Here is a 9,330-nt window from a genome sequence, read left to right as displayed (position 1 = left end):
ATTCACATATCTATTCGGTGGTAACAGTTGCCGGGGCCAGATGTTTCTCACAACAGCTATCCCGCGAGTTTGTTTTCGATTTTCTTCCTTGCTTCATTCAAGAAGATAAATATTAAAATTATTGTTGACTCTTTGTAACTTTCGTATTATTGCAAATCAAGGTATTTCCCATTAAATGCGAGAAAGTAGTGAAATGGATGCCATAGAATTTTGGATATGGGAACACGCTACTAAATATGGAATGACCAAAGTGTTGAGAAGTACAAACATTGTAATAATGACTTATTAAGTTTCTTTTTTAATTTGCATTTCTTTCTATTTATTTAGAGATTAAATCTAACTTCTCTCAAGTGGTTGTACCAAACAGCTGGTTGAGTGCCCGATACCTACATCAAATCAAGAATGAGTGGAGTAAACTGGACAATCAAATCTCTCCAAAAGAGCTTAATGCTTTGAAACAAACTTTGACAAGCACTTTTAAGCACTACATTAAGGATTTGAAGCATGTTATTAAAATATCTGATTGTATTAGACTTGATCTATGTTGCAAAGCAGCTGTATGTTATAGACATTTTATTAGTTATCAACAAGTTTGTAGTTATTTAATATCACTTTACTTTCAGTTTTTAGTAATGCGCTCAGCCGAATCTAAACCTGCAGTGAAATTACAAGTCACGGAAAAAATTTTTCCTTGTTGGAATATGATTATATGGACAAAAATGAAAGAATCTTTTGGTTTGAAGGTAATCAAGAAAAGAATCATTAAAAATTATTAGAAAACTTCTAATCAATTATCTTTTTATTTACAGGATGACTTGATCATGGAAGAAATCAAACAGTTTTATTTGGAAATGAGACTGAAATCATGTCTTAAAGTGGATTGTGAAAAAGAAATATTGGACCAATTTAGAGAAATGATGAAAAAGCATTTTCCGTCATTGATTTCATTTATGCAAAAGATCAAGCTTAGTAGACTGGAAAGAATTCAACTGAACAAAATGAGATTAGACAAGCAGTTTGAGTTTTTGCGAGTTCGCTTGAATTGTGGTCTCGTTAACGAGTTGGTGGTTTTGGATCTACTAGAAGATGTTCAAAGAAAGAAGGTCATCGAGTCAGCGTCAAAGTCCTTGAAGGAGGTTTGTTTTAATTTTGTTTGGTATTTATTACATTGAATATTTTTATTAATTCTCCCCTTTTTTTCATGAAAGGCAAAATTGTACGAACCAACAACGGACGATTCCAAAGAGATAATACTGTATACCTTACCTCCGGATCCTAAATTTAAAAGCAGTGACAATCAGTTTTACCCTGCATGCTTTTTAAACAATCCATTTATGTCAACGCACATTGCTGTTGACAATGATGGGATTCTCGAGGTAAGCACCCATGCCAGCAAAGATATTAATATGAACAACTACTAGATTCTACCTTAATGTAATTCATTTCATCGTTTAGGAGATGATAGTTAATAGAAACATTCCGCGGAAACCCGATGGGAAAGATTTTGGACCACTTTGGTTTTCTGATACAAGACTTGTCATAAAAACGGAGAAAAACGAATTAACTATCGACCGTGATTGTCTAAAAGAAACTAAGAATGTCCCGATAGCATTGTCTACTTGCGATGCATCAACCTCAGACCATTCTGTCAAAACTTCATCGGCTGCAGCTGATGATTTTGCGAACAAGAAACAATTAGATTCACATGTAGTCGAAGAAAAAGCTACTAAATGTGCAGTAGATCAAGATAATTGCACGGATTTCGTAAATGGTTATCTTCAATTGGTCTCCGAAGTCCCTATTCCAACTATCGACACAGAACGTGTGAATTCCATTCAATCTTGGATTGACAGTAACCCTCCGAAGAGCCCTTCATCTATGGAAAACTGTAGTCCCCAGGCCTACAGAAACAGAAAAGAGAAGCTTTCTTTTCCTTCGGAAGTAATTGAAAACTGTGTATTGCCGGAACACTCTAAAATGCCATTCGAGAAAATTGTGAGATCAGAACCAGTTATCTCGATATTGAATTTTTCTTCTTTAGAAGAAAACTCGAATTCAGAAGAAATTTGTTTGAAATTAAAATTGGATGGAATCTTAAACGAGTACGAGTCTTCTGAACGATGCATTCCTCCATCTGATGACATTGAATATGTTAGCTCTACGACTGCTTCTACTTCAAGCTGCAGAAGGATTCAAACTAGAACTCGCTACAAATATTTGACGGAATTAGAAAACCCAAGGAAACGGAAAGAAACTGAAAAGCGTCGATCGAATGAAAATGGTGATGACTCGAGTTCATCAAATTACAGATTTCAACGTCGTCTTCGAAGCCAATCTCGCAATTCAAATGCAGAACCTTTGTCAGTAAGAACAACTCGCTCAAAGAGGAAAACTCGGAAGTTATCAACTTCATCTTCAAGTTCCGGCTATTCAGCAAGCTCAAAGAAACTTCAACTGGAGGCTCCAGCTCCAAGTCTGAACAAAAGTATAACTTCGATAGATTCAAAATCTGAAGAATCATCCACTGAGCAACAGAAGATCCGTCTAGCTGGCGGATGCAGTGGCACGCCACCGCTCGATGAAGAACTTTCGAAATATCATACTCCTGCTCAACAGAATTCTAAATGCTCAGAAGAAGCTGCTTCGGAATCAAGTGCACCGAGGACAGGGATCAAACGAAAATTGTATGAGGACGAGCAACCGATTTCCGATAGTAAACGAGTCCAAGTAAAGGACCTGTCGGTTGGAAAACGGCGTTTAGCCAGTGTTGTCAAAACACTGCAGATGCATTCTGAGAAATTGCGTATAGTTAATCCAGTTTTTTCTGAGCATTGTGATAAACTCGACTTATGCCTTCAGCGTGTTTTACGCTCTCACCATAAACTAAGCAAAAGTGCTAATGATAGCGAAGGATAAGGATGCATCTGTAAAACTCTGTTCTAAATATGTATTTCTTTGAAAGCAGCAACTAAGTCGTTCAACATCCTGTATTTAAAGATTTTGATTTGTTTTTTGGGATAATCACGCTGTAAATTGCTAGCATTACAACGTACAAATTGCAGAGGAATGATAAATTTGTTATCATACTGTTACCGGACTGTTACCAGAAAAAAAAAATACATTTTTGCTGGCAGGAATAATTCATGAAATTTTGACGAATCATTTATTATCCCATCTTAATTCATTTCCAATATTCGAAATTCCTCTGCACTGCCGTTAAGTAAAGAACAAAATAAATTCAACTCCACTTTCTGTACCTTTAAATTTTGGGTCGATATGGACGTTTCTTCGTCGTGAAAGTTCGTTAGCCTTTTACAGAATCCTTTCAACAATAGTTATAAATATGCTGTCAGGTATAAATTTTACAACCCCGCTACACTTCCAACCCCCCCCCCCTCCCAAAAAAGGAAGTTAGCAGATCATAAATGGCAAACAAAGTTTTTTTTTTCTTAACAAAATAATAATTTAAAAAAAATTAAATTATATGGAAGAGCAGAAATTATCAGCAGTAACATCATGGGTTATCCAGTTAACTTGGGAGGCTGACTAGATCTAATTTCTAATTCTTTAAGTAAAGAGCAAGACAATAATAATAATATAAAATGGGACTAAACTCAGTCCTTAAGTAATCAGATTTTTCTGGGATCTATCTTGGGGCTTCTGCTTTATTCAAAAGCCATTGAGCCATTAGGGGCTTATGAGCAGTTAGGTGTGCAAGAGCTTCTTCATACTCAAACCATCTACGACGCCTCCCTGAAGGAAAAAAATTGGATTTTACTCAATAAAATTGGAAACGTAGACAGGAAATTCATTTTACCAATTGTTTTGGAATCGTCCCACTCGGACAGTTCGTTTGTAACGTGTAGAATATAAACAGTGGTTCGATGTTTCCGTTCGTTATTCTAAAAAAATTAAGATTTGATGAGGAATGTGACATTATATTAGACTTCTAAAAATTTAGTACTTCAAAAACACCTAAGCAAATGCCTAGACGACCAGAAACTCCTGCCTCCTCCATGACTTCTCTAACAGCAGCTTCAGGAGGCTCTTCATTAGGTTCAAGCCCACCACCAGGAACTATCCAACTGCTATTTTCATTGGAAGAGGATACAAGAAGAATCTGTAAAAAAAATCAATGTTATAAATTTACTATTCTGGTTCATGTCAACATTAACCTACTTGATTATGATCATTTTCTTTGACACATACACACGCTGCCCTTTTCCTATAGCCATCACCATCATACACTCGAGTTGAGTTTGGCTTATCTTTTACCATTTTATATTTTACTGCAGAAAACTACAGTGTTAACAAGAAAAAGAACAACTTGGACTTGAAAACAGGCACGAAAGTGAGATTGCAATGCTTCGGTATCGGTATTCACTTCGAGTAATCCATACTTGAAGAACGATCCGTGTTATATTACTTTATGTGGATTGCAGTTCTATCTCTGGTGTTGATATTATTTTTCAAACCAAAACCACCGGATCAAGAGATGTTAAAAAGCGTCGAGAAATTATTAATAAGAGAGGCGTACACAACAAATTGCACACGTATAGACTGTCTATATGTAGAGATGTAGAGAGTGACTTGGAAGTCACGTCAAACGAAGTGATTTCACAGAATCACAGTAAGGCCAGAATTAAGATTGTTAGTAGCCCCATCTCTTGATGTGAATTTTAAACGAGGGAAAGAAAGGAAAAAATAAATGTGTTTTTTTTTTATCACTCGAATATTTCGTTCATAAAAAAAAAATTACGTAATCTTTAAAATAAAATGGCACTGGTAGTTCCCGAGTATTTTATAAGAATGAACGGTTATCCATAATCCATGATTCGGAGGAATTTAGTAGTTGGCGCTAGTAGTACAAATACCATATTGCATTTTCCTTTTGACAGACAGCTGTGCGGCCTAAAAATTCTAACCAGCATTTGATTGTTGACACGTAAGAAGAAATATCTAATATTTGTCTTTTGAGTAATGTCTACGTGTCTTTCAGTTCCTCACATCCGAAATATTTATTCTCTTTTGACCGGAAAATCTTGAAATGGACATGGAAGAAATATTTGATTCGTCAGTGGAATTATTGGATACTGGTGAAAAAGAAGACGTGGACAAAATCAAAGAACCAACTTTAGAACCTGTATTAGAATCTGAAGACATCGATACCCCTTCCACTTTGTTAAAAAAGGATAACGAAGTGCTTACAAAGTTTCGAGAAATTATCGCCGAGTATTTGCAAGGTGAAAAGATCCTTGATGGCCTTGATGGTCTGACAAAAGGAGTTCTTGGTTCCTATTCGTTGGCTGGGTATCTAGATTTTGCAGTTCCATCAGGAAAAGAAATCATAGTCACCAAACTTTTGCAACACTGTTGCTTTCAACTACTAGACTTGCTTCGGTAATTTGTTTATTGTTTTCAGTCATTTTTATTGTAGATTTTTTGCATATCAAATTTCAAAATTCAATTATTTAATTAGAGTTTCAGATGGAATCTGTTATGCTCATGAAGAAGCAACTGCAGCAATTATGCCATTAATTCAAATGCAGCTTTTGAATCTTTATCCTAAGTATAGGTATCATATATCCACTATTTTCTTTTTGTTTGTGTAATTTTATGTATTTAAAAATTATGAATGTGTTATTTTAGAATAAGAATTTTATAAGCTGAATTTATGGCATGTTTTTTTTTATTTGTTTCAGCACACAAGGATATGAAGCATTGTACTCCTGCCCACCCACCATATACATTAGCCCATTGTGTATTCCATCTCTGGGGAGTGTGATATGTAAAAAGCTGGGATTTCCAACTAGCTCTGTTAAGGTTATGAAAATGCATGGTGCTGATCATCTCACAAAAATGGAAAAATCATTGCTTGAAGATTTTGCTGCTAAAAGAGTTCCTTTGATGATAATTGCTTCTTGTGGGTCACACCACTCTGGCCAAGTTGACAACTTGGTAGCTATTTCCCATCTTGCTCAGCGCTTTAATGCTTGGCTTCATTTGGAGGGTCATTTAATAAATCACCTCAGCCTTCATGATCAGCCTAAAAAGGTAAAATAAAGATTATATATTCAGATTATTTGCTGCCTTAATAATAACTTATTTAAATTAGAACCTTCAAATAGCTGATAGTTTGCACTTGGACTTGAAGCAATTACTGGGTGTTCCAAGCCTACCATTTGTGGTATGATTGTTTTATCAACTGCTTATTAAATACTCTTTTAATCTTTCTCTGAACTGTGTTTAAAGACAATGTATCGTCATTGCGAAATAGCTTTGCAAAGAGCTGTCTATTTGACCCCGTCTCACTGCTCACCTTTCAGTGTGGTTCCTCTGTGGTTTGCACTTCAGGTATCCAAACTCTATGCAGGTGATAACAACCAATTTTTAACTTTATACTTTGAATTTTCAGAGTTTAGATTCGTCAACCATTAGTAATCGTTTTCGGACGGCGGTTGAACTTAGTAAACTGTTAATTAATCACTTGATCACAATTCCGAATATCCTGATTATGGTGCGTTCTATTCATAGTGCTCCATAATTTTTTTCCTTTCATCTAACTTTTTGATGATCATTTTTGTAGAGCCATATACCAAAGAGTATCAAAATGCAAGTAAGTGTGGAATCAAAAGAAGTTCTATCAGATGATTTAGGAAATGCCCCAGCAACTGTAACTGCGAATAGTAATGATGACGATGAGGGAGTGGAAGCAACTAAAACAGAGACGGTGGAAGAATTGAGTGATTTGCCTGAAAATAGTGATACGTCTTCAGAATCAGATACGATGAACATTCATGACGATGAAGAACTTGCCGGTCGCGAAAAAACGAAGCCTGCGGTGAGTAAAATACAAGTTTCATCTAACAAATTGTGCTATGTTATATATTTTGTCCGTTGCATAGGCTTTGATGGATTGTGTTGTACCAGTTGTAGTGTTCCAGTATCGCCCAAGCTCCAAAGAAATTGGAGAATGCCCCGGGAATTTGCTAGATGATTTGAACCTATGGGTAATTATACCAATAGTTTGTTGAGATCCTTTAACAAAACTAAATACATTTTTGTCTTTTGCATACACAGCTTGTTCAAGTACTAGAACGAGCCTGTGAAGAGATTCACATGGACATTATCGATGTTGATGAGAGTGGATATGCGCTTCGCTTTTCGCCTTACGATTGCAAGTCATTTCCCTCCATAGAAACTTTAGCAAAATTCCTAGAAAGTCTTGACCAGCAACTGGTACGCGTTTTTTTTTAAATTAATTCTGGATGTGATAAACTAAATTAATTATTTTTTGTTTTTAAGGAAATTTTAAATGCGACAGTAGAACACAAAAAAACTCTTAACAAAATCATTGAAGTCAGCGGCGGAGAACTTCAGCTTGTCGAATTACCTGGTTGGGCTGGGCTTGGAGGAGTAAGGTAAGCAAAGTTCATATTCATTTAATATTTTAAAGACATTTTTAATAATAATAGTGGTTTCTTATCTCAAGATATTTGCCTGCTGCTTGGCGATCGGATAATATGGAGCAATTACCTGATCAAGGCAAGGAGGAAATTAACCGGATAAATCGAGAGCTGGTTGCTAAGTTGAAGGAAACGGACTCTGCTTTTTCTTTAGGTAAAAGTGCCCTGAATGCGTTGCAGATTTATTGGCTAATCGACGAGACAAAAATTTAATTTCCAGGTGAAGGAAGAGATGGCCTGTCTTGCGTACGTTTTGGAATGGTTGTGGCCATCACAGATGTAGAAGCTTTAGCCAATCTAGTGCGTCAAACCGGTCTTGATCTTGAAGCATCAACTTTGGCACTAGAAACTATGGCAGTCATGATTCGTAAAGGTATAGAAGAAGCACAAGCTGAGCTGCAACGAGAAACGGAAGAAAAGCTCTGGCAGGAAGGTTTATTAAGACACATTCCAGTAGTAGGATCTCTTGTCAACTATTTCTCGCCACCCCAGAAAACGTCTGTTAAGGGACGATGTTTAAATTTGCAAAATGGCCGAATAGAAAAAAGTGAAGTTACGATTCACTCTTTAGTAAAAGAAGAGGCTTCTGTAGTAGTAGAAGAGGCTTCTGAAGTAGTAGAAGAGGCTTCTGAAGCTCTAAGTAGTAACCAAGAAACGCCTTTTGTTGAAAGTGAAGAGACTAAAAACGCACCTGTTGAGTGAATTACAGATAACTTATTATTTCCCCTTTTTTTCCTATTGGGTTATTTTTTACGGTATCGGTTTTTCCCTTGTTCATTCTTTATCGCTACGTTTAATTATGTTACCTTGTTTATCTACATTCCCTGTTTTTTCGTAATCAGTATTTATAAGTTGTTGGTTGAAACAATTCAATTAAATGAGCCCTCTCCCACATCATGTTTACCCCCTTTGCAATTTTAAATAAACCTGTTTTCTGCTATAAGTTGGAACACTTTTTATTATCCATCTTGAGTCTAAATATCTGATTTGCGGGTGCTACTCTTCGACTATCTATGCTGTCCAAGGGAGCAAGCAAAAACTCATACATCGATTCCTTATGTATGCAAAACACTTAATTGGAAAACCACATGACGCGCGGTGCGCGGATTAGTAAAATTTTCACTCTGGCTTCTCCTGGAGCGCCTGGAGTTACGCAGTTACGAACGGCTAAATATTAATTATGCGCATTGGTTATTCTTTAATAAAAAAACATTAGGAAACAACGAAAGGGGAAAAAAAGAAATACATTTCCAAAATGATAACGGGCCATTTTCCCACGGTACTTTCCCTCTTGTCGATCAAAAGGTGAATCTTTTCATAAATTTGAATTACCGTTCTCTTGAACCTGAAACCAGCAACACCGAAGCCTTTAATATTACAATCAATTTATGATTGTATTTTTTAGGATCTACTCCCAGACCGTTATAGTATAACGTGACACTTATTGAAGTGTTGATAGCTTACTTACTGCTTTAGATGCAAAATAAATTTAGATATTTTTTAAACATTTTTATGAGTCGTAACATTTTTAAATGCTATTAAACAGTAAAGTTTAAAAAAAATAGTTGTACAATTTTTCTTATAGGAGAAAAAATCTAAAAATAAGAATGTGACAAGATTCGGCAGAAAGTTTTGCAAAAATTTACGCTACGTACATTTCTGCTTACTTTACATAGCCAAACAGGGTTTCTTTGTCAATACTATGTTCACGCTGTTCTGTACCCATTTCGGTCACCATAGCTAGCTGTCTGGAGAAGCTCTGCAGTTGCATTTTTAGATGTTATAATCCCATGTTGGTATATATAGAAGACGTTAGCCAATCGGGAAGCAGTATGCAAAAAAGTGCTGTTGTTCCTTTACTAAA

General features: G+C 35.9%; 3 protein-coding genes across 4 annotated transcripts; 2 read left to right on the top strand and 1 right to left on the bottom strand.

Moving 5' to 3' along the window:
* Positions 1-6: 6 nt before the first annotated feature.
* LOC124198140 lies at positions 7-3,140 on the top strand. Its single transcript, XM_046593836.1, has 6 exons — positions 7-260; positions 328-557; positions 624-743; positions 810-1,136; positions 1,209-1,376; positions 1,456-3,140. Exons 1-6 carry the CDS (start codon positions 176-178, stop codon positions 2,914-2,916), a joined length of 2,391 nt encoding a protein of 796 aa, XP_046449792.1. The 5' UTR covers positions 7-175; the 3' UTR covers positions 2,917-3,140.
* A 6-nt stretch (positions 3,141-3,146) lies between these two features.
* Positions 3,147-4,621, bottom strand: LOC124198168 (diphosphoinositol polyphosphate phosphohydrolase 1-like). Of its 2 annotated transcripts, XM_046593875.1 has the most exons (5): positions 4,396-4,621; positions 4,180-4,299; positions 3,965-4,120; positions 3,818-3,902; positions 3,147-3,753 (listed from the first exon to the last, which is right to left on the bottom strand). In XM_046593875.1, the coding sequence occupies exons 1-5, from the start codon at positions 4,396-4,398 to the stop codon at positions 3,647-3,649; spliced, it is 471 nt and encodes a 156-aa protein (XP_046449831.1). In that variant the 5' UTR covers positions 4,399-4,621; the 3' UTR covers positions 3,147-3,646. The 2 variants fall into 2 exon arrangements, with proteins under 2 accessions (XP_046449831.1, XP_046449839.1); XM_046593883.1 differs by having other exon boundaries at positions 4,180-4,621.
* Positions 4,622-4,915: 294 nt separating this feature from the next.
* On the top strand, positions 4,916-8,409 carry LOC124198150 (pyridoxal-dependent decarboxylase domain-containing protein 1-like). Its single transcript, XM_046593846.1, has 12 exons — positions 4,916-5,400; positions 5,480-5,575; positions 5,703-6,054; positions 6,116-6,187; positions 6,253-6,354; positions 6,416-6,517; positions 6,587-6,841; positions 6,906-7,010; positions 7,081-7,239; positions 7,306-7,421; positions 7,493-7,620; positions 7,687-8,409. Exons 1-12 carry the CDS (start codon positions 5,048-5,050, stop codon positions 8,166-8,168), a joined length of 2,322 nt encoding a protein of 773 aa, XP_046449802.1. The 5' UTR covers positions 4,916-5,047; the 3' UTR covers positions 8,169-8,409.
* Positions 8,410-9,330: the final 921 nt, after the last annotated feature.

The sequence above is a fragment of the Daphnia pulex genome, chromosome 1, assembly GCF_021134715.1.
Source record: "Daphnia pulex isolate KAP4 chromosome 1, ASM2113471v1".
Classification (NCBI taxonomy): Eukaryota; Metazoa; Arthropoda; class Branchiopoda; order Diplostraca; family Daphniidae; genus Daphnia; species Daphnia pulex.
This window is presented reverse-complemented; position numbering and strand designations above follow the sequence as displayed.